This window comes from Rattus norvegicus, chromosome 16 (assembly GCF_036323735.1).
Source record: "Rattus norvegicus strain BN/NHsdMcwi chromosome 16, GRCr8, whole genome shotgun sequence".
In the NCBI taxonomy this organism is placed as follows: Eukaryota; Metazoa; Chordata; class Mammalia; order Rodentia; family Muridae; genus Rattus; species Rattus norvegicus.
The window spans coordinates 25,704,939-25,730,150 of NC_086034.1; the positions used below are offsets into that span (position 1 = coordinate 25,704,939).

Below are 25,212 nucleotides of genomic sequence, written 5' to 3' on the forward strand. Positions count from 1 at the left end.
AGCTCCACCGAAGGCAAGTGCCACAATTAGGTGCACTGTCTGCCATATACAATGTTCTTTTAGGGATTCTCTATGTTTAGCAAGGCTGAGATACGCAAACACCATGTGCCACTGTTGTCTACAGCATTCAATACAGTGACTGTACTGCTTTGTACCTTAGGGGCAATAAGCTATTCCACCTAGACTTGAGCCCACGGCATAGTGAGCTATACCATCTAGCTTGGTATAGCTATGCTGGTCCTACAATAACATCGCTAACAGCACGTGTGGGATGACTGTGGTGGCTGGTCAAAGCAGGAAGTGGCTTCTGAATTATGGCACCTGTGTGATGCAGACTATTTCAGGCAAGGGGTAGAACTGATTACAGAAAAAAAACTCAGCTCTTATTATTATATACTTTTTTCCTAGAGGCATCTTTTAGGGAAACTACTAAACTAGCACAGAGAGAGACAATTGGTGGGGTGGGGCTTCTGAATGATTTTAGCAAAGCCAGTCTCAGCAAGGGTGTAGGATGCTTGCACCTACCTTGATGCTGGTTTTCCAACTGTGTGGACCGAGTGACATAGTTGATGTAAAATTCAGCTGCTTTGTTCAAGTATTTATATAACAGATTGGCAGGCAAGCGAACATCATGGTTGTTGATTATTAGAGGAAGGACGTCGCAGACTGTTGGGAGGAGGAAATGGATCAGGTTGTCTGCACTAGAGTTCACACAGAAACTAACTCACTTTCCTGGTCACTGAACGAAGTGTCTAAAACGTACAGGGGGAAATCACTTGTGGCATACGGTTGAAATCAGCTGTATAAGCAGACATCAATGGAGGGAGGCAGGAAGGAGCATGCAATGCTCACGGATCTGACACCATGGTGAGAGATCTGCCACTGGCCTTCGAGGGGCCTCAAGTGTCCATGACTAGGCTTCATATGTACACATATGCTGTGCACATGCTATCAGAGGTTTGGCACGTTAAATAACATGCAATTAAGACTTGTTTAAAATGCTTTGCAGTTTGAGAAAATAAAATCAGGACTAAATTTTATGATACAAAGAGCTCTTTTGTTGTGTAAGTGACTTAACCCTGAAATGACAATTCCAGGTATTCCACTTATGCCAAAGAAATAATACAAGATACAACGTTTCTTACCAAACAGCTTTCTAAAGCAGTTAACAGGGGATTCTTGTTCTTCAATGGTCTCAGCTTCCAGCAGTGCCTCCCCAAGGCCAACCTGTTTCAGAATAAAAGTCATTTGAATGTGCACAGCGTCAGAATTACAGGAAAAGCAGTATTCTCTGATTTATCACAGATTTCCCAAGGAAACAAACAGTTTATAGCCCAGAAACATCCAAGTACACCGGTGACCCTGCCTGGGAGATCAAGTTCACCGACTCCCTGTCCATCTGGTCTCATTCTGCTCTGAACTAGCAGAGTTAAAGGGGTAACAAGATGTATAGAGATACTCCAGCACAACCCTGGAATGCAGTAGAAAACAGCCAGAGAGATTTTCTAAGAAACTGGAAACCAGCTTTACATTCTGTCGAGACGTGCAAGACTGACCGTGCGTACTCTTGGAGACTCCATTAGACAACCGCAGTTTACGAAGCACTGGACAGAAACGTCTTGGGTTTAAGACTGCCTTCCTCTCACAGGCACCCTAGCACAGCACAGGGGTCTCTTAGCACAATCCACCCAAACCTGCAGTTCATTCTCTTTGCAATGCTGTACACATCTCCAAGATGAGAGTGAACCAGTGCAAAAGGTCACGTCATACAAAGTTAAAAGCCACTGCAGTGATCAAAGAATGCACGATCTGAGCTGTGTCCCCAAACTCATACCCACTGAGGACCTAAGAGCGTGTCTGTATATAGCCGTGTGTGGCTCACAATAGGGTCCGGCCTAGGAACTGCATTATCAGGCAATTCCATCAGAGTATAAAGCACAAACCAAGGTGGCTATGCCGTCACTGGACAGTATAATTTCACAGGACCACTGCCATGTACATAAACCATTATTGACCAAAACTGCATTATGGGTTGCATGGCTGCATAGCTCACCTTTGGCCAAAAGCATTGTCTATGTAGATAAAGTTAGTTAAAACAAGGCCAAAATGAAGTGACTGGCATCTAAAGAAATGTCAAGGAAAGACTGAGACACACAGAGGAAAGGACTAGGTAACAACAGAGCCAAGAACTGGAGTGAAACAGCTAATAACTGACACCACTGGAAGGAATATGTCCTGGAGCCTTTAGGGGGAATCCCAACACCTTCCTTTAGGATTGCAGCTTTCAGAATTGTGAGAAAATACCCCACTTCTGGTGTTCTGTAATGGCAGATGTAGAAAGCTAATCAAAGAAATAAGGAAAAAGTTAACTAGTCCAGGCAACAGAAAAATGACGTGGGAGGGAAAAGGTAACGACAGACTTTGAATAAAATGAATGACTGGTTTGAACCATGACGACCCATTGTTTACAGGAAGTTACTGAACAGTCCAACTCAGTTTCTCTTGGGGTACGTAACACAGACCCACCATTTTCCAAGGGCACTTACTACTCATCCCAGACTTAGTGAAGCCAGACTAGATGAGCCAACGGGGTTCGCAGTGAAGGAACACGTGAAACCGTATCTGTTAAAACCACAAACAATGACTCCTATTTATTTTATATTCATTTATTTATGGGTTTGGGGTGGTGAATGTGCCATCACGGCACTCAGGTAGAGATGAGAAGGCCACCTGCTGTAATCTGTCTCCTTCTTCCACCATGAGGGACCCAGGGATGGAATTCAGGCCACCAGGCTTGGCAGCAAGCATTTTTACCCCAAGCTCTGGCTCCCACTTAAACGCAAACACGTTGCCAAACCCATGGGAATAGGTGACTGTCTACTACTCAGATTGCCAGTGCACACACACTGTTGACATTTGGCGGACTACTCCTTAGGCTGCTAAGACTATGTGTGAGGGGCCATCTAGGAGAGGCAAAAGCTGGCAGGTGACTTTTCTGCAGACGGCCTACTGCTTTTGCATGGTCTGCAATGGGTAAATTCTGACTTGTGATGCCTTCAGAAATCTCACCTCAGGATTGATTCTTATTGCTGATATGCCTTCCCTGGTCTAATGATTCCTACTGGGTAGATTTTTCTGCAGATCAACACCGATATACTCTCTTGTAGCAATGCTAAGTAGACGAATTGATGATTTAATAATTCCTAATAATGATTCTATAGAATTCCTAAATTTATACTAGTAATGTTGAGCCCTCTATAGAAAAGGCTACAATGAGGGCTCTGTATTCCTTCACGTGTCATGGGCTAATTGCATTAGGATAGAAAGCAGGCATGGAACAGATTTATGATCAGGAAAAACATTCCCTCTGGGTTAACTGTGAAACCATTATCTGATAACTGGGGTTGTAAGCTGGAAATGAACAGTTTATTGCAAGGACAAAAAAAAATAAAATATTGACTGAATTTATCTATATAAAACCTCAATTCTAATGAGACACAGGCAGATGACTTGCCTCTGGACAAAACCACGCTAACTTAAGACATAAGAATTATTGTTTAGACTTTTTTTTTTTTTCCTTTTCTTTTCTTTTTGGGGACCGAACCCAGGGCCTAGCGCTTGCCTAGCACTGAGCTAAATACCCAACCCCTGTTTTAGACTCTTAATAACCTGTAGAGTTAGTGGCAGATGTTTATTTAGATAACTAGTCTTATGCAAACACATGTAAACATCCCTGTTACTACTTTTGATTCAATTTGATTTGAATTTATATTTTAATTTGTGAACTTTTGAAAAAAAAAGATGTTTAGAACACCTTATCATCATGTATTCTAAAAAAGTACAAGAACTAGGAACGATGACAGCAAGAATGCAGAGCAGAGAGCAGAACAGAGAGCAGACAGGCTTCTTACCATGAGACAGGTTTCTTTCTTTTTTTTTTTTTAAGCAGACTGGATGTGGTATTTATTGCTGAACATGATTTGGTAAAGGTACAGGAAAGCACTGTGGAAGCCTTCAGGAATGCAGGGCTTTCCACTTGTCCAGGGAACCACGACTGGGGATTTATCTGACACCACAGTCATCAGGAAGGAGTAGCTTCTCAGAAACCAGGTCTCCAAGTTCATCTGCATTGAACTTGAAGCCCCACTGCTCTGAGATGTGGATCTTCTGGCAGCCAGGGAACTTGAACTTGACTCTGCAGCCTCAATCACATGTCCCTTATTCTCCTTATTCTGTTGTTTGGTGTGGGTGGACATGATGGCCTGGCCACTGTGCCCTGGACCTTCCCAAAGGCACCGTGCACACCTGTCTAGAGCCTGTCAGGCGCAGCACAGGACAGCATCTTGTTGATGCGGATGACAGGGGAAGGGTGGAGCCTCACCCGGATATAAAAGCCATCCTTGCCACAACTCTTTACCACGTGTTTGTTGGCACAAATACTGGCAGCCTCTGTGCTCAGAAGAGAGCTGTTCATATTCATCTGACACCACGTGGCCACAAAGTGGGAATTCATCACCTTTCGCCTTCTTCTGTCCCAAGTCAAAGACGCGGATCTCAGAATCAGGGACACTCCAGTAGAAATGAGATTTCGGGTATGCCTTGTTCTTACAATACTAGTAACACCTTGCAAGTGGGGTGGCAGAGGCAAAAAAAAAGAGATTTTTTTTTCCCTTAACAACAGCTTTTTTTTTTTTTCCTGACAAGAACAGGATTTTTTCTTACTCAATAAAAAGGTAGAAGTTTTTCTTTCTCTGAGCAATGAAGGTTGGAGCTTATTTTTCATCTAAAATGAGTAAGTTCTTTCCACACTGGTGCTTACTCAATGAAACCGGCTTGTGGGGGCTTTTGCTCCACCCATCGTGTGTGTGTGTGTGTATGTGTGTGTGTGTGTGTGTGTGTGTGTACATATGTATGTAAATAAGTAAGTATAGGTTTATGTATGTAAGTATGCATGGATATTTGTGGAGTATATGAGTCAGATGGTTGGGCCCAACAAAAAAATGTGATTGTGTCTATGTAAGTGTATAAATGTGTGTGTTTCTGTGCAATAGCTTATGTAAAAGTCTTTCTTTCTGTGAGCCTGACTTTCTTTTCCCTCTCACCTGGTCAGCAAGAGGGGAGGCTTCTGGGCAAAGGAAGGAGCCTTAGCTCTACTGGATTCCCTGCTGCTACACAGCACGTTAATGGTCGGGAATTGTAAAGTAAATAATGAGAGAAAGTTATTCTTTAGCAAAGCACGCAACAGTAAGAAAGAGTTGAGTTTTTGGCACAGAACAACAAGAGTTTAGTTTTCAGCTTAATGAAGCACAGAACATAAGAAGGAGTCAAGTTTCCTCCAAGGCCAGAGAGCATCAGCCCTAAGGCCGGGCAAGCCCGTGGCAGCTGTGCCTTCTAGAAACGTGTCATGAGCAGAGGAAATGACGGAGAGAACAAGAAAGACCACGCCTACCCCGTGCTGCACCACCGTCTCAGGGAAACGCCTCAGCAGCAGCAGCAGCATCTCCGATCGCTCCAGCGTGTTGAAGCACTGCTCAGTCACCTTCAGTAGCATTTCACACTGGACCCGACCCGGAAGGGTTTCAAATAAACCTGTCAACAGTTTCACCTGTTAAGGCTTTTTTTTTTTTTTTTTTTTTTAAAACAAAGAAAATAGGCATGTTTCCATTCATAAAATACTCAGTATTCGCCTGCAAATTGGCAGACTTCTGACATCCAGAGTGTTTGGCACTGGCTATTTGCTAAATAATCATGAAACACGGAGGCCTGATATCCACGGGGCAGGATTCATCCCCGCAGAGCTAACTACACTAAGATAGAGGCACGGACTTGCTTAAGTTTAAATGGCCAATACCATCTGCTTGCTAATTATCTAGAATTGGGAGTCTTTGACAGGCCAAAGCAATCAACACAGAAATGTGATGTTTTCCTCCTCTCTTGCGGAATCTATCTGGCATATCTGTGATGGTCTGTATGTTTGGCACAGACAGTGGCACTATTAGGAGGTGTACCTTGTTGGAGTAGGTGTGACACTGTGGGTGTGGGCTTTAATAGCCTAGTCCTAGCTGCCTGGAAGTCAGTATTCTGCTAGCAGCCTTCAGACGAACATGTAGAACTCTTACCTCCTGCACCGTGCCTGCCTGGATATTGCCCTGCTCCCATCTTGTTGATACTGGACTGAACCTCTGAACCTGTAAGCCAGCCCCAATTAAATGTTGTCCTTATAAGAGCTGCCTTGGTCATGGTGCCTGTTCAGAGCAGTAAAACCCTAACTAAGACATTATCTATAGATGTTTTCTGGTTATTGTAAAATATGTTCAAAATACACTCAATCTTCTGATCTCATTGACAGACTACCATCATACCAGGACACTCAAAGTGTTCTGAGTAAATGCTGGAAATACCAACTAATATCACTGTGGACTTTCATTGCCTAGAATAAAAAATAATGTGGGTCTCACTATGACAGGTGTGACTGAGATGTCTGTGACAGATATGACATTCCTAGAAGTGGTCATTTATAACCTATTAGACTGTAACTGTACTCACTTCTTAAAAACTGGGTTTGCTTATCTTGCGAATCATTCCTCAACGCTGATGTTATGATACTGATTTCTCTCCACACCACCGGCTGGTCTGGGAAATTCACAAACCTGTTTTTCAAAAATAATGTATTAGTTTAAAGAATTGAGAATCCCCATAAAAGTCTTGAGATGTTTTGTGGGTGTTTTTGAGGCTGGAGGTGTAGCGCACTGGTTTGACTGCATGATTGTTCATCAAGTACAAAGCCCTGGGTTCCATCCCTGTACCCCACCTGTACTCTACATCTGTACAGAACAGATGTGGTTGTGAATGCCTGTAGTCACAGTGTGTGCGACACAAAGGCAAGAAGGTCAGAAGTTCAAGGTCATCCTCAGATACTTTAATGAATCTGAACGTAATCTGGGAACGCAAGACCTGGTCTCAGAAAGAGAGAGTAAACAAAAGCAAGCCAAGAAGCATCATTCATTCACTGTTTACACACACACTGTGACCAATCAGCCCCAGCTCCTGTTGTCATGCCTTCCCCACCAGGATGGACTGTATCCTTAAACCGTGAACCAGGATATACCCTTTCTGTCACAGCAACAGAAAAAGCAATACTTTATTAAAACCACAAAAACCACAACCAAAACCCCAGAAAGGCAAACCACGGGCCACAAATAACCAAAGAGAACAGTTGCGGCGGCACTCAACACTATTGGTAATATGAGGGGCACAAACTTAAGAAATAATATAGTAAGATATCATTTTCCCCATGATACAGGTCTGGTGTGTTGGTATAGCCTATGTCCCAGCTACGAAGGAGGCTAAGGCAAGAGGAGCATGTGAGTCTGAGTTCAAAACCACCTGCCCAATAAAGTGAGATTCCTCTATCTCTGTCTCACCAGAAGAAAAGGAAAGGGGGGATGGTGGTGGTGGTGGAGATAAACATACACAGGTTGGCAAAAATGTGGAAAACTGGGGTGTATGTGTGTGTGTATGAATAGAGAGAGATACATATAATTTGTGGAAACAGATATTCAGGCTCTCCTTTTAAAGATTAGTTTGATAGATGCTGAAATATATATCCCTTAGCTACAAAAGACAAACATCAAAATACAAGTGCAGAATTACTCAGTGGCATCCAAACATAATTTAAAATAATTGGAAATTAAATATGCACCCAGAAGGGAGAGGCTAAAAAATGCTACAGGGATGGGCATGAAGAATGTCATCCGTCTCTATAAACTAGATGCCCAGAGGGATCCACAACAGTGGGTTATGAAAGTAAGCTTCAGGGTGAGAGCAAAATGGCCTCACGTTTGTAAGCTCCCCAGAGTCTGTGTGTTTGCATATAGATGTACGGATACACACAAAACTGAGTCTGGTTTAGAAGGGATTTCACATGTCATCTTATCAATTGCTATCTGAATGTCTGTGATGAACCTGTGATTCTTAAATAAATTACTGGCTACGAATTTTGGGGATTAAAATACAACAATAAAAACTCGCCTCTACAGAAGGCGTGTTGGCAATTAAGGCCTGAATTCTGGGTGCTAGGGAAGTGGATGATCTTGCAGAGACCAACTACTTTCAATTGTTAATATCTGAAGAGGGCCCCTTCAGATATCAACAATAGCTCCCAGAACGATCCCAGGTAACTCACATGTCATACAGCAACCTCCCTGCGGTGGCAGTCCTCTCTGCATTCCGTTCGATGGTGTACATCTCATACTGAAACAAGGCAGACAGGGTCAACGGCTTCCACCGTGAGGGACCTGCTCCAGCCAACCCGCAGCACTGCCCAGAAGCTGGCCTTCACCCAGGACATCCCCAAGTGAAACGAAAGCTTGAGCACAAAGTATCTCCTTGTGGCCCGGAATTCAGGACTGGGACTCTGGGTTCACTCCATCAGCAGGGCTTCTGGGATCAAGTCGGGGTAGTAACGTCCCAAAAGAAGCAGGAACTGAACAGATGGCTGCCAACATGATCAATGAATGAGTGCCCTGGGCCCTAGTGGCGAAGATGCACCGTGCACAATCAACCAGACCCGAATCTAGTGTGTGGTCTCCGCCTTGGCAGGCGCTGGGGAGAGGGCTGGTCAACTGTCCTGTGGAGCAGGGTAGGAGCAAAGTGGGGAGGGGTCAGCGGCCGCGCAAAGCGCCCAGGGCCACCCGGCTCTGCCAAGCGCTCTCTTCAGCGCGTTGGGGGGGACGAGCCCGGTCTGACTCACCTGGATGTTGAAGTCGGCCGGGTAGAGGCTGCGGGCTGTGATCAGCCACGCCTTGGCTGCCCACAGGTCCTGGGGCACTAGCTCCCGGGCTCGCTGCACCAGAAACTCACAGTCGCCCTGGGCCGACATGGCCCCGACTTCCAGCCCTTCCGGTGGGTACTCTGAGCACCACCAACCCTGGCGCGGCCACTGCGCATGCCCAGAGACCAGCCAATCACAAGCTGCAGCGGCTCTAGAGAGTCCTCTGGAAACTCCGGAAGACTGGATTTCCATCTCTCGGATTGTCATCACTTGGCTAGCAGCGCGCCGCTGACCTCCCGGGAGTAAGCGCCGGATCCTGCAATCTTGTGCTCCAGGTTCTTGCGTTCTCCTTGGACTCCAAGTTGGGTTCGAAAGGTGCGGGAAACGCGCAGATGTCCGGCGGTGGTTCCTGAGTGTAAATAACCTGGCTGTAAACAAACCTGGTGACCCGGGCCGGAGTGTAGTTAGAAAGTGCCGCGGAGTGGTCCTGGACTGCAGAGACGACCCCACCTCGCATACAGAAAGACCCTGGATCGCCTGTTGCTTTTGCTCTTTGCGCCCCCGCCCCAGGCACTGTTTCATCTGAATCTATTAATTTTCTCCAGTACGGAAAAATTAGCATTTAGTAGACGCTCAGTTGAATGTCCGAACTACCTGTTCTGAAAGTGTTAAAAACTTTGATCATTTGACCAGTGGAAAAATAGCTGCAGTATAAATCGGCCTCAAAATTCTAGCTTTGTTTCGCATTTGAACAACAACAACAAAATAGTCTCCCTGTTCTGTTGACAAGGCAATATTCATTTGTTGAATTGGAATCATTTGTTGAACTGGAAGAGTGTCCGGAAAGTGAATTGTCAGCTTTAGTTTTCAATCTAAGTGCATATAAGTATAATATATAATTTTATATAAAATATAATATAAATTAATATTAAGTTATATATATACATATATATATATATATATATATATTTCCTATCAACTGTAGCCATCACTTGCCACTTAAAACCAGGACATAAAGAAAAATAAATAAATAAATAAAAAACCAGGACATAAAGAATTCAGAGTTGATTTTCTTTTCTTACTTTTCTTTTGAGACATTCCTTCACAGACCAAGCTGGCCTTAATCTTGGCAAGTATGTGAGGATGATCTTGAACTCCTGATCCCTGACTTCCATCTCCAAAGTGCTAGAATTAAGGACATGTGCCTGTCCTGATTAAAATTTTTAACAAAGAAATTAGGAATTTACTTATTTAAGTGAAAAATACAGATATTAAAAGTATGAATGTATACTTTAAAACAGTGAACTGCAGTTCTTGGATGAAGCTTTGCTTATGTCAAAGATTATGCAAACAGCTTAACCTTGGGTGGTTAGAATGTTGCTATTGTGAAGAGAAGAGACATAGGCTGCCAACCAAGATTATTTGGGGCATCGACATCACCTCTGGTTTCTGACCTAACTTTCTTCTATCAGATAAGCTTTGTAGGAGGGATCTTTCAGCCTGGCAGACTTGAGGTTCCACTAACCTTAAAGCTAAGAATGAAGTAACAGCTAGACTTATGGAAGAGGTTTCCAAGCCTTTCTCTAACCCAGCTACCTGGTGCCTACACAATGTAGCTGGTAAACGTACTGATCTGTTGCTCTCTTTCCTTCTGTGATTCTGGAAGCTCAGGTGGTTCCTCTACAATGAACGTGTCAATCAGAGCAAGGCAAATCCACGTCCCTGGTCAAAAACACCTCACTCATATCAAGCTTTGAATGAACTTTCCTTTAATTTCCTTTTTTGTCTTATCAATGTTATTTATAGAAATATAAAATATTACAGGTTTGCTAATGAATAATTTATAAACAAATAGTAAAAATTTGTGATGAATTAGTGTGGGGATTCAAAAAGTGCAGAGACAGAGGGATGTTGTTTTAGGTATAACACCAAAAATGTCAAAATCAAGCTTGGTTATCCTGCATTTTTTAAGAAAGTCTGAAAAATTTAGCTGAGTATAGTGGCTCAAACCTTTTATTCCAGCACTTGGGAACAGAGGCAGGTGAATATCTGTGACTACAAGGCCACCATGGTTTATGTAAGCAGCCAGGCCAGCCAAGGCAAAGACCAAAATGAAAAATAAAAAAAGGGAAGAGGAAATTCTGAAAATTTATGCAGTGGTTTGAATGAGAATGGCCCCCACAGGCTCATAGATTTGAATCCTTGGTCACAAGGGAATGGAACTATTTGAAAAAATTAGGAGGTGTGGCCTTACTGGAGGAAGTGTGTCATTGGCTGGAGTCTCACTGTTCCTGATGCCTGCAGGTCAGGATGCAGAACTTTCAGTTAGTTCTGTTTCTATGCTGCCATGATGACAATGGACTAAACCTCTGAAACTGTAAGCCAGCCCTAATTAAAATGTTTCCTTTATAAGTATTGGCCAAGGTCATGGTGTCTCTCACAGCAATAGAACACTAAGACAGAAATTGGTGCCAGGAGTCCATTGCTGTGATAGGCTGGACCATACTGCGTATTGGTGGAATATGTGGACTTTGGACTAGAAAAGCAATTGAACACTTTAACTGGGTTTCAATAGGGCATACTACTAGGAGCATAGAACACAGTAGTGCTGAGAGATGCAGATTATAATAGGTGAGCTCAAGGGGTTTCAGAGAATAAGAAGGTTAGTAAGTAGACTACAGACAGTTGTTGGTGAAGAATGTAGCTGCTTTCTGCCCTTGTCTGAAAAAAAAAATCTATCTGAGACTAAGTTGGAGAGTTTTAGATTAGTGGTGTTGGCAGAGGAGATTTCAAGACAACTCTGTTGTGCGGTTATTAGCAGTTACTCTTAAGCAGATCCATAATAAAAAAGAGCAAGCTGATCAAGAAATAATATTAAATGTACAGTTTGAGGAGAAAAGGAGCATCAGAAAGTATAATGGAGCTAAGTCCAGTGCTCAAGGAGACAAAAAGTTTGAAGATAAAAGCCTAATGCTAAGTGGAATAAAGGGAGTGGTGACCTCAAGGCAAGATTCTACCCAGCTAAGCTTCCAATTTGTAAAAGGAGTTAAAGAAAAACTCAAGCAGTAAAGTAAATATCGAAACCATAAAGCTGGTGAAAATGTATCTGAACAAGGAGGTCAAGTTTCAGCCCTGACAAGTTGAAGGCCCTGCAAGGTTTGGCAACATGGTTTTGGCTTTAGAGTCCAGTATGCAAGAAAGGGGTTTGTGAAATATCCTTCTGTGGAAAGGAAAGCCACTGAGGCTAGGCATGTGTCAGGGGTATCCCTCACCATTGTGAGAAGATGTATAACTGAAGTCTAGACTTCATCGGAAACAAGATGTTGGAGATGCCAGAGTAATGGGATGCCTGTCAAGGAGAAAGGCTAACAGAAACAGCCCAAAAGAGAGAATTAGTGGCAGTCAACAAAGCTGAAGGGAGTTGGAGATCTGAAGATCACTTTGCCATCAGATATGGAGATGCAGAATTTGTTTGTCCTGGTGGTTTTCTGTCTTGCTTTGGTCCAGTATTTCCTTACTATGCTCCTTTTCCTCCCTTTGCAATATCAATGTATATTGTGTGCAGTTGAATGTTAGAAGTGCATGATCTGCTCTTTGATTTTGATCTTGCAGAGGTAACAGGTAAGAGATTGCCTTGAGTTTCAGAAGAGACTTTGGACTGTGGACTTTTAAGCAGTTTTGAGACTGTGATAGACTATGGGGACATTTGAACTAAGCACAGTTTGCATTATAATATGGCTACAATCCTGTGTGACCAGGGAGTGTAGTGTGGTGGTTTTAAAGAGAATGGCCCCCATAGGCTCATAGGTTTGAATCCTTGGTCACCGGGGAATGGCACTGTTTGAAAGGATTAGGAGATACAGTTTTGTTGGAGAAAGTGTGTCACTGAGAGTGGGCTTTGAGGTTTCAAAAAGGTAATTCTAAGGGACAAACGTCTCTTCCTGTGGATCAGATGTAGAATTCTCAGTTATTTGTCTAGAACCCTGACTGCCTTTATGCCTCCATGCTCCCTACCATGAAGTTAATAGATTGATAAACTTCTGAAACTGTAAACCAGCCCCAATTAAATTCAGACCTTCATAAGGTTTGCTGTGGTCATGCTGTTTCCTCACAGCAGGAGAACACTGGCTAATACAATGCATAAACCCTTCCGCTTTACTTGGATTTTTTTGAGACTTGATTTAGTTTCATTAGCGGCCTTATGCATAGCTGAACTGATGTTAGCTATGGTTCACATGCTCACTCTGTGATGTGTTGAGTCCATTGGGGGTATCATGTTCCTGGAAACATCCTAAGATTGTTGCTTATTTTCTCCAATAATGCCAAGAACAACTACAATTATGTATGTGATGGCTTTCCAGGCGATGGAGAACTTGGGACTTTGCAGAATATGCTAAAGAACATTAAATGTATTTGCTTATTTATAGGCAGAATATTGTGTAGGGCATGGTTCTGATATCGGTCAGGAATCTGCATGTGAACACGGAAATCCTGTTCCCCAATTGTTTCTTTTTAAAGGGAAGGCCCACTTTTAATCTGGATTTATTTTTCCCCCGGAGCTGAGGACCGAACCCAGGGCCTTGTGCTTGCTAGGCAAGTGCTCTACCACTGAGCTAAATCCCCAAACCCCCCCCCCCCATTGGTTCTTGATCGATCAATAAAGATGCTATTGGCCAATGGGGTGGGCAGAGTAGGTGGGGCTTCCAGTTTTCCCACAGGCAGGCTAGGAGGCTCAGGGAGGAGAGAGAGATTTGAGGGAAAAAAAGCCATCAGCCATGTGAGATCTCAGGTACGATGGGCCTCAGCTGCTTCTCTGACTGGACCTGGGGTAGGCAGCAGGCAGGGGATTAGAGACCAACTGAGTTGAGGGCAGATTTAGGATGCTGAGCTGGGAGTGAAAAGAAGGGTGTGATAGCTGAGGAAGGCATAAAAGAGCCTGGGCATTGAGATAAAGCATATCAAAAATAAGCTAGAGTGTGTGTGTGTGTGTGTGTGTGTGTGTGTGTGTGTGTGTGTGTGTGTGTCTTCATCCATTATCCATGGATCGAAGGGAACCTGGGTGGGGTTGGTAGTGTGGTCCACCCAGAGCTTAAAATCGGGGTAGTAAAAACTGCAAGCTACAGTACTGATTTTATTTTTAAAGCTTATTTACATGTGTATTTTCCCACCAATCTCCAAGCCTTAGACAATTGAACTTAAACAGATCAGGATAATTTTTTTGTCTTAAAAAAGTGTGTGTTATAGAAGTAAATTTATAGCTTAAGCATTTTCTCATTATTTGATTTAATATATGAAGTGTTATATAAGTTTTTCAAATGGCAAAAATATCTGATTCAGTCACAAAACTTTCCGATTTTCCTCTTAAGACAACAACACAACAACAACGAACCCCCAAAGAAACAAGAAAACACTATCAGCACTTGGAAGGCTGAAGCAGGAAGATTAGGAGTTCAAGGTCATCCTCACATACTTAGAAAGTCTGAGGCCAGCCTGTGTGGGGCCTGTGTGTCTATGTGGACCATTCCACTAGACAGAAGAAATGGTAAGGTTGAAACAGGTTTGAAACCTTACTTAATCTCAGAATTGAGAATGGTGGGCATAGAACCAGCTTCCTGCTAAGCTCTACCTGTCCCAGAACAGGTAACCACAACACCCAGTGAGAGTACCATGACAACTGGTCAAGTAACATAAAAACCAGGAGTACTCTGTACTAATGAGGCATCTGGATAGGCCCCAAGTGTTGAGCAAATGAGCTTCCCTTCTCGGGCATTCCTTCCTGAAAAGGGTATTTAATCCTTGGTTTACCCTGAGTGAGATGTACACATTCACATCTGCCATCAAATAAAATAGTTTAGACAAGCAAGGACTGTGTCCTTCATCAAAGATCTACATAAGGAGAGACCTTCATTGTAAAGAGCCTCACTTAATCTCCTGGAGAAGGCATTCTCCCTTTCAGGCTCTCCATACTCTTGGCACCCTGTTCTCCACTCCCCTTGGTCCCCAGTGGTATCTATGTGCACAGGAGACTGAAAACCACAGCACATATCCCAGATTTTGCTACTTCTTGGTCCCGTTCTAGGAAAGGACCTCTATCCTTCTGCCTCCCCTGAAAGCAGTACTCCAGCACCTCAACAGGGAGGCAGATATGCTGCCCGAGAAGCCTGGGCTCATTAAGACCCTATCTCAAAATGAACAAACAGGGATGGAGATATTGCCCAGTGGTAAGAACACTGCCTGCCTAGCAAAACGAGAATTAAAAACACCCCTCACACAGTAACCCAAATCCTTAGGTGGGTAGTGTTCTATGGAATCATGGTTACATTTTAAATGAAGGGACTAAATAAGGAAAATGTGGATGCTTTTGAGATTTAATTAGGTAAGGTGACCTCCGACTTTTTGCCAGAATATATGAAAACACTTGTTGCATTCATGAACCCCCTTGTGAATCTGGGCGCATTATTCCTGGTCTTCTCTACAGCCTTTAAACTATGACGTGTCTGGCCAAGTATCCCGCTGTAAATTCCTGGAATTCACTTCAGAGACTCATGTTTGGCTCCATGTTGCTTTTCTCTTCATCTCATGGTCCTCAAACCTTCCCTGCCCTTGTCTTTCTTTGGTGTTTTTTGATAAATTTTCTGGCTTTTCTCCTGCTAATTTTACCTTCAGATATATCTGTTTTTTTCTCCCCATTCTCTAGGAGACGCCCATGGGTAAGAATATATTTTTCAGACTTTGAATTGGTCTGCTTGCATCCACCTCCTGTATGTACCTTGTGCATGTGTGTGTGTAGAGGCCAAAGGTCAATTTCAAGTGTCTTTCTCATCTATTCTCCACCTTACTTTTTCAGACATGATCTCTCATTGGACCTGCAGCTTGTAGATTTGGGTACATAGCAGGTATATATCTGTGACCACCCCACCCCTAGCATGCTGGTTACAGACACATGCTATTGCACCTTTATATATGTGCTGGGGACCCAAACTTGGGTCCAAATGCTTGTGGAGTAAGCACTTAATGAATGAGCCATTTCCCCAATCCTTTTATATAACTGTAGGTATGAGTACTAGTATGAGAGAGAGAGGGAAAGAGGGAGGGAGGGGAGAAGAAGAAGAAGGAGAAGGAGAAGGAGAAGGAGAAGGAAGGAGAAGGAGAAGGAGAAGAAGAAGAAGGAGAAGAAGAAAGAGAAGAAGAAGAGAAATATATATATATAATTTTTGGAGAATAAATAGTTTCTCCTAAGAATGGACTTTGGCTTATCTCAAGATAAAAGGGCAGTTAAAAAAAACAAAATAAACCAAACCAAAAAACTAGAACAGTCACATTATTACTTATGTACCTAAAATTACATGTACTACCCCTGAAGTGTGTGTGTGTGTGTGTGTGTGTGTGTGTGTGTGTGTGTGTGTGTGTGTGTAGTTTAAGTGAAGTCATCTCACCTGAGAAGATAATAAAGCCCAATTCTAGGCATGAGAAATCTCCTTCATGTTATTGGTTAAGGGGAGTCTAAGAGACCCCCAAACAATATAGGCTATCACTGTTGCTCTTGGTTACCTCCTGGAGGTTCAAGGTAGGTCCCTATTGCTGAAGACACTATGCATGTCAGACATAGGACCCAGAGGACCTGAGCTGGCTCTGACCTGAAATCTTCCTTCTGTGGACTGGTTTTCATAGTACAGGAAGGTACAATACAAACTTTCAAGGTAAGGAAACAACTGAGAGTCCTACCCAAGTGTGACATCTATGAACCACAATAGTGACCAGCATGGCATGATAATCCTAATGGTACGAGTGGTACTCATATCTTAGTACATGCCAAGAGCTGTGTGATTGGACTTAATTATTTCAATGAGAGGAAAATTATGCCTGGTACTGGAAACAGCCAACTGCTCAGGGCTAGTGAGGTCAAGCATCTTGGAGAAGAACCTACTACTACCACTTTCCTAAGACACCATAATTCTTAGCTACATTTTAAATGTTTATCCTTATGCCCACAGATATGTGTAGCTTTCCCTCCTCATCAAAGAAACTTCTTTTTGCAACAGATGGAGGTCATTACACATTATCACAACTGATCAAAATGCAGAGGAGGGGGGTGCCCAGCCACAATTAATATATCTGCAACATATCCTGCACCTAGAGCTCAGGAAGCATGGAAGAGGGGGGAGGAAGATTGCAAGAGCCAAGGAATGGGGAAATCTGCTGTGAGATTGTTTCCTAGAAACAAGAAGCTTCCCCTATGACATGCCTAGACAAGACCCAAACAGGTACAACCCTAATGGACATGCTAACATGGAATGGTTCACCTCCCTCAACAGAGAACTACAAGCAACTAGGGAACGATAGAAAGGGAAATAGCCTACACTATGGATTATCCCCCTAATTGTTTACCCAATATCAAACGTTTGGCCCTGAAATCATGTATGTATGAGCAACACTGTACAGACTCAGCAGGTCATGTTTATATATTTAGAGTGACAATACACAAAGAGAAAAATAACAAGGAAAGGTGATGACCTCAAGACAGAGCAGAAGGTGAGAGGGTTGGAAGAAGGAAATGAAAAGGGAATATGATGTAAATATATTTTAATGAAAAAATTAAACTCTCTTAAAAAAACCAAACACCTCAAAACCACCACCACCACCACCACCACCACCACCACCACCACCACCACCACAACAACAACAACAAAACAACAACAAACCAGAAAAGAAATAGCAGCCAGTTAGAGGGTCAATTACCACAAAAGTGATGTAGGAAAGTTCCTCCGTTCTATGAACTGAATGACTGAAAGGAGCCATCTGTTTTCCATCCCTCATTTCTACTTTCTTTGGATCCTTTCTGCCTATGTAGTCATGAGGTCAGCTCCCTCTGCTGAGCTAATGGGAACACTCATTCTACCCTCTGTACAATGGAACAAATGTTACCCACTTTCAGAATCTCATATAAAAGTCAGAGCCTTGATCTACGTGCATTGGCTTCTCAAGAGTCTGTTAAAATCCCCAGCTGATGGTAGAAAGGCATTAACAGAGGAGTCATGGTGGCGAGAGACCTGACAGCGACTTCCAGCCTCTATCTGCCCTTCTGTGGAGCACCCGGAAGTGATCAGAACGCAGAGCATACGTTTGAAGAATACAGTCTACATCACCCACTCTGACTCCTATAAGCTGCCTTAGGGACACTATGGCACTTGCCATAGGGCTGGGGGTGGGGCTCTTCATAACTTCTCTGAAGCACTAGACTGAAATTTGTCAAAGTTAACTGCAATTTACTGGCCACTCTCCTGGAACTTAGGAGCTTTGGCAGCTACTCTGGAATTTCACAATACTTAACACAGATGAATCCTGATGGTGAGCACCACAGTGAACTAACACTTCCCTGACACCCTAAGGCTCACACTGAACTAACACTTCCCAGACACCCTAAGGCATTCAGTCCTGCAATTCTGCCAAAGTTTGTCCTAGATGCTCGGTGTCAAATTTAATTTAAACTTTATGAAAACTGACAGCAATGCCATGTGGAATTTGGGACCATCAAGAGTCAGCAGGAAATGAATTTTTAGTGATATTTCAAGGACTCCTTCGGGTTATTTTCTGGGTTATTCAAGGATGCGAGAAGGTGCAGTTTTGTACATAAGTAAAATCTAGCTATAGAGTCACACCGAGGAAAAGTTGGCATTCCTGGAGAATTACAGATTTGAGATTTCCTTACAACTAGTAATTTGCTATCATGCTTACAGTGAAAAGATATAGTATATTAGCGTCAAAAGAATCTTGGTTTAGGGATGCAGCTCAGTTGATAAAGAATATTACTTAGAGAATACGAAGCCCCGGGTTCAGTCTCAGCATCATACAAAACCAGGTTCGAGCCGGGCACATCTGCAATCTCAGCTTCCCAGAGATCGAAGCAAGATAAGGAAGGAATTCAGAACCATTTCGAGCTACACGGCATGTTTGAGACTACTCTGTGCTACACAAGACCATACCGTAGCTTTTCTGTGCTCAAGGAGAATCTTAATAGTGAGGGGAAAATACCCAAAGTTTGTGTTAACTTTTATCTGTTTATCGTCAGCAGCCATCATTTATTAATGATTACAGATTACAGTCTGTAACCAATGCTTTAGTACATCTTTTAGTCAGCTTCACTGATCTGATCTTCCTTACTTATCAAGAGCATGCCAGCCCTCCATAAAGTGGGTTCTGTCTCTTCATTCTACCTCATGAGAGGCCAGAGGACCCCTTTCTCTAGACTTTACCAACCATCTAGATCTCACAAAGTCAGCTCCTCCATGCAGGTGAGGCTGTATTCGCCATGAGATTAAACAACAAATAAATGAACTGTTTAGGCAACTTCTTGTATGATTTCATTCCAGGATATTCCTGGAAGCCTGGTTGAAACTGCCAGCTGAACATGCCACCTTCGTCATAAAAATCTTAGTTCTGTACTTGCACTCTGTGGCCTGTAGTAGGGCTCAGCTTTCTCAAACCTAAACTTCCTTGGAAGAATCTTTGTCCAGACCTCTGTAGTGAGGGTTTGGTTTCTTTAAAAATCCAGTGCTGTTATGCGAATATATTTTTGTTCTCATCCCAGGTGTGGGATACGGGATGCCTCAGTTTGTCCACCGTTGGCTGTGTTTGTCTTCTGCTCTAGGAGGGCCATGCCTTTTGCCAGCTGCAGATAGTTGAATTCTAGGGACTCTTGATAGGGGATAAATGCCAGGGCCTGGAGAGGGTGGTGGGGCATTTTGAGAAGGTTGCTGCTCCCCCTGTTGTTGAGGTTTGACAAGTGGTCACGAGCAAACAGATGAGAAGAAGTTGGAGGCAGCCTGACAAAGAAGATTGGACTTCCCCTAAGGAGCTCAATCCTCATCAGCAGGAAGTAGCCTATGGAGATCTTTGCCTCCTTTCCTTTCCCACCTTCTTTCTCTCTTACCTAGTGTTGGGGGGGAGGGCGGGGTGGATTGGAAGGGATTAGGATGGAATAAAAGTTGGAAGAGAGGTAGATGTATAAGAACCCAATAAAATAAATTAAAAAAAACCCTGCAGATTGCTTTTGAGGTATTTTATTTCAATTCTGCAAAATTCCTTCACTTTGTTATAAGAGTTTCTGGCACAGAAGTAATCATTTTCTTATCTGGGACAACTTCCATGATCCCAGCTGAAAGGGGCCTTTAGTTTTACTTTTTTTTCTCCATCTTTATTAACTTGGGTATTTTTTTTTCTTTTTTCCTTTTTTTTTTTTTTTTCGGAGCTGGGGACCGAACTCAGGGCCCTGTGCTTGCTAGGCAAGCGCTCTAACCACTGAGCTAAATCCCCAACCCAACTTGGGTATTTCTTATTTACATTTCAATTGTTATTCCCTTTCCCAGTTTCCTGGCCAACATCCCCCTCCCCTCCCCCTCCCCTTCTATATGGGTGCTCCCCTCCCCATCCTTCCCCTATTACCGCCCTCCCCCCAACAATCACGTTCACTGGGGGTTCAGTCTTGGCAGGACCAAGGTCTTCCCCTTCATTTAGTTCTACTTTTAATTAAATCTGTTTTATTCTACTTATAATGAAGTCTGTTTTATTCTCCGAATCACCGATGCACTTTGCTATTTTCATAAAGCCCTTTGTTTTGGTCCATTTTGTGTTGATGTAACACAATGTCTGGTGAGGCGCAAACATCTTGATGCTAGTATCTGGTTCAGGCCTAGTTCTGTGCCACGGAGTGTGTGGTATACACACGTAGTGGCACCGCTGTGACACTACATAGTGAAAACTCCTAGAGCGTGCAGAAGAAACTGCATTGTCAGGAGGCAGGCGAGAACAACCTGGGAAAGTTGAAGTCAATTAAAAATTAATTTATTTAAGTAGCTGGCAAACTACCAGGGCAGGCTTGATTAGGGTGTTCCAAACACGTGTCAGTGTAGTTTGCACAGGTTACCTCCCCACAATCTGCTGTAGTTCCTCCACCTATAGCAGGTCCCTTTCTCCCCTTAAATTGTCTATATTGATATCATATGTAGGTGAGATCATTCATTCACACATACACACTCACGCAAACACACACATACAAACACTCCCACAAACACTCACACAAACACACATACAAACACTCACACAAACACACATACATATACTCCCACCACACACAGGCACGCACATACACAGACACACACACACACACAGACACACACACACATGCGTGCATGTGTGTGCATGCTCCCCCCACACCTACACTGGCTTCCCCTACACCTAATTTTAAATCTAGATACATGACCAATCATGAGATATTTGTCCTTCATTGTCTGGCTTTTTTTTTTTCAGTTAATGACCTTCATATCTATACATTTTCCTGTGAATGACATTATTTTGTTCTTCTTTATGGGTGAATGTAAAGACGTACACATACTTAAAATGAGGATAGAACTCAATACTGAAAGTGTATAGAATTGAAAAACAAGGGAGGCTGTACACACATCTCATAGAGTGGGCTTCAAGGCAAAGTTCGCTGTAGGAGATAGTGAAGACACAGCTTAGGAATCAGAGGAACAATCTATGAGGACTACTTAAAATTTAACAAAGGATGTTAGAGTTAAGTGGCCCTATAGTGCAAATGACTTAAAAGAAATCTATAGGACATTCCGCCTAATATCCGAGGAATAAACATTTCTCTCAGCAATTTATGAACTTCCTCTAAATTCACATTTCATAGTGTTTACAAAGTCTCAATAAAAACATGAAAATCGAAATAATTTCTTGTGCTCTACCAGGTAAAAATGGAATGAAACTTGAAATCAATAGCAGAATTCAGAAGCTATAAAAACTCGTGGGGGGCTGGAGAGATGGCTCAGCAGTTAAGAGCACCCGACTGCTCTTCCAGAGGTCATGAGTTCAATTCCCAGCAACCACATGGTGGCTCAACCATCTGTAAAGAGATCAGATGCCCTCTTCTGATGTATCTGAAGACAGCTACAGTATACTTATATATAATAAATAAATAAATCTAAAAAAAAAAAAACTCGTGGACATGGAACCATCTACCACAGAGTGACCAGATGAAACCATCTACCACAGAGTGACCCTCGATGAAACCAGGGAGGAAATTTAACAATTTCTAGAGCTAGTGAGACTCAAAGCTCACCTTCCCAGAACCTTGGAGTAAAATGGACTGTGTGCAGCTATGCGTGCTCACACGAACTCATTTCAACACAACCCATTCTTAGGGAGCTAACCCAGTCTCCCCTCTTCCCGGAGGTAGGGTTAATGCCCCAGGCTCTCTGCCTTTGAGGTCCCATCACTTTTCCAATACTGTTCCATTAGAGAGCAATGCCATACCCAAGCTATAGCAGTCCTTATGTCTCCAAATTCTTTGAAGTCAAGTTTTCTTAATGGTTTGTACTACTGAGTACAGTTGTTATTTGACTAATATCTGTTAATTATTCAAGATATGAGAAACATACGCCCTTTAATTTGTAATATATGGATATAGGGAGAAAAGTTTTATTTTAGGAAATGCTACATTAGTAAGAATTCTAGTTGGACTGAAAGCAGAGATTTTTCTTGATGTTCTTGTCCAAATTATGGCTTAAATTTCCCCCATAACTTTTATTGTTGCCAGACCCTGTTTGGCACCTTAATAATTCATTGGCATGTGTATTGGCTGATAACTTGGATGTTTTACATTTGGTTATAAGTCATTAAACAAAATAAATGAAACTTTCAAATAGGAAAAGGCCACTATTACTCAATTTTAACTGTAAAGCACCTTGTAATAGTTTGTGAATCAGTACTATAAATCATCCACATATCCCATAAACCTAACAGTTCACCATTCAAATTTTATTCCCTGGGTCTTTGCAAAAGCCATTGCTTTTATTCATCAGTGTCAAGCAATGCTAAACTTTTCAAAATTTAATAATTATTATGATAAATTAGAAAAGTGCAGCAAAGCACACAGAAGAAAAGAAAAATCATAACTCAGTCATTTAGAAGTAAATATTTTTACCATCGTAGACTACCATTCAGTGTGTGGTGTGTGTGTGTGTGTGGGGGGGGTGTGGTATTCGGGCATGTGTGAAGGCCAGAGTTGATGTCTGGTATCTTTCACTTGTGGTCTTACGTTTTGGGTCAGAGTCTCTCACTAACCTTGGCTGGATGGCTAACAATCCCCACCGATAGACCCGCCTCTACCTCCCTGCTCTACAGTGATAGACTCCTGCCATCATGCCGGACATTTTACCCATGTTCTTGATATCCAGATTTGATCTTCATGCTTATGAAACAATCACTTCATCTGTAGAACCATTTTCCAAGGACCATTCCCTTGTTTTCTAAGACAGAGCTCTCACACCTCAAGCTGGCTTTGAAATCATGACAGAGCAGAGGATGACATTGAACTCTTGATGCACCTGAACTGGAAGAACAGGTGTGTACCACCTTGCCCTGCTGTCAAATATGAGACTTAAATTTACACTCAAATATTTTCTATTGACTTTAAAAAGGTAATTAGAAAACAAAAACATAGTATCTTAATGTCATATTCATAGATACATAAAACTTTCTCTAGAGTGCCTTTTAATTTTGTTTCTGATATTTTTTTAAAAACAACTTTATGGCTGAAAAATAATCCATAGATATAGCAGATCACAAAAGAGCTGGAAAGATAGCCCAGTGGATAAGAGTACTGGCTGTATTTCCAGAGCACACAGGTTTGATTCCCAGCATCTACATGGTGGCTCAAAGCCATCTATAACTCTAGTCTCAGGGTATCTGATGTGCTCTTCTGGCTTTTATCTGTACTTAATGCACACAATGAATGGACAGACCATACACATAACATGAAAATAAATGTATAAGAAATAAAAAGAAAAGAAAAATAATCAATGATCCTGTTAGAGAACCAGATGTGCTGAGTGTGGATCGTCACTTATTCCTGTTTCCAGAGATCTGATATCCCAGTCTCATCACCAGTTCATCAAAACACCTGCTTTAGCCTTCCCTCACCTCATCTTTGATAGCTCCCACAGCTAAGCCCCCTCCCTCCACTCATTGTTTTATCCTGGCCCCAATTACAACAGATACTCCCTAGCCACATCTGCCAGGGAACCAGCTAGATCAACTGTAGATCTTCATTTCTCCCTCTGTTCTTCCAGATGAAATCTCCCATCTCATCCTCTATAGTAGATCCTGAGGTGACCGCTCCTCACAGTCTAACCCCATTCTACAAATGCTAAATAGGCAGATTCTGTAGAACATGCTACTTTCCTCCACCCTGTGAGCCCTTTCAGATTCATAAGTGCCAGCTCCAAATACCCAGGAACATATTTTACCTGGAACGCCAGTGGCCAAACCTATCTAGTCTACAGAAAAATTTCTCCCAGGCAACACACAGCCATGACAGTCCTTTAAAAACCAGAGGGTGTAGGAACATAAATGAAGGACCAAAACACATACCTCCGAAAGACTAAATCAAATATAAGTATGTAAGTAAGTAGGAAGGGCAAGGGCAGAGGTGCTGCAGACTCTAAAAAATCATAGATGCCATCCCAGATCACTATATCCAACAAAAAATTTAATCGCCATAGAGGGAGAAAATAAGATATTACATAATAAAACCCAATTTAAGCAATATTTATCTACAAATCCAGCACTACAGAAGGAGCTAGAAGAAAGGAGGTCAACTACACCCATGAAAACCCAGGGAATAAATAATCTCAGACCAGCAAAAATCAAAATAAGGGAAGCACAGACATGCACACACACCATCACTTCCAACAACAACAAAATAACAGGAATCAACAAGCATTGGCCGTTGATTTCTCTCAATATCAGTGATCTCAGTTCTCCAATAAAAAGACACAGACTAACAGGATGGATGCAAAACCAGAATCTGGCCTTCTGCTGCCTCCAAGAAACACATTTCAACATGAAGGATAGACATTACCTGAGGGTAAAAGCTTGGTAAAAGATATTTCAAGCAAATGGACCTAAAAAGCAAGCTGGCATAACCATTTTACTATTTAACAAAATAGACTTCAAAACTAATCAAATGAGATAGAGAAGGACATTACGTACTCATTAAAGGAAAAGTTCACCGAGATGGAAATTTAATTCCCAAACAGTATTCACTTAGGTTTGTGAAATAAACACTACTACAGCTTAAATCACATATTGACCCTCGAACACTGATAGTGGGAGACTTAACTACCTACCTTTCACCAATAGACAGGTCATTCAGACAAAAAAAAATAACCAGAGAGATGCTGGAGCTAACAGATATTATAAACCAAATGGATCCAACAGACTTTTACAGAACATTTCACCCAAATACAAAAAACTATACCTTTTACTTTGCACTTCATGGAACTTTCTCCAAAATTGACCACATACTCAGACACAAAGCAGGCCTCAACAGATACAAGAAAATGAAATAACTCCATGAATCCTATGAACCCACC

General features: G+C 42.4%; 1 protein-coding gene and 1 pseudogene across 10 annotated transcripts in view; both read right to left on the minus strand.

Moving 5' to 3' along the window:
• Nucleotides 1–25,212, minus strand: part of Ints10 (integrator complex subunit 10) — a 53,023-nt gene that overhangs the window by 22,121 nt on the left and 5,690 nt on the right. For 8 of the 10 annotated variants that reach the window (XM_039094352.2, XM_039094353.2, XM_039094349.2 and 5 more), the window contains exons 1-6: nucleotides 8,753–8,955; nucleotides 8,186–8,253; nucleotides 6,547–6,650; nucleotides 5,450–5,589; nucleotides 1,146–1,227; nucleotides 526–666 (exon numbers count right to left, since the gene is read on the minus strand). In XM_039094352.2, the coding sequence (XP_038950280.1) occupies nucleotides 526–666; nucleotides 1,146–1,227; nucleotides 5,450–5,589; nucleotides 6,547–6,650; nucleotides 8,186–8,253; nucleotides 8,753–8,881 (664 nt within the window). In that variant the 5' untranslated portion in view covers nucleotides 8,882–8,955. Of the gene's footprint in view, nucleotides 1–525; nucleotides 667–1,145; nucleotides 1,228–5,449; nucleotides 5,590–6,546; nucleotides 6,651–8,185; nucleotides 8,254–8,752; nucleotides 9,183–25,212 lie in introns of those variants that run through there. The other 2 variants (NM_001134416.1, XM_063275210.1) reach the window with 2 other exon arrangements.
• On the minus strand, nucleotides 1,235–4,858 carry Rpl10-ps7 (ribosomal protein L10, pseudogene 7; annotated as a pseudogene).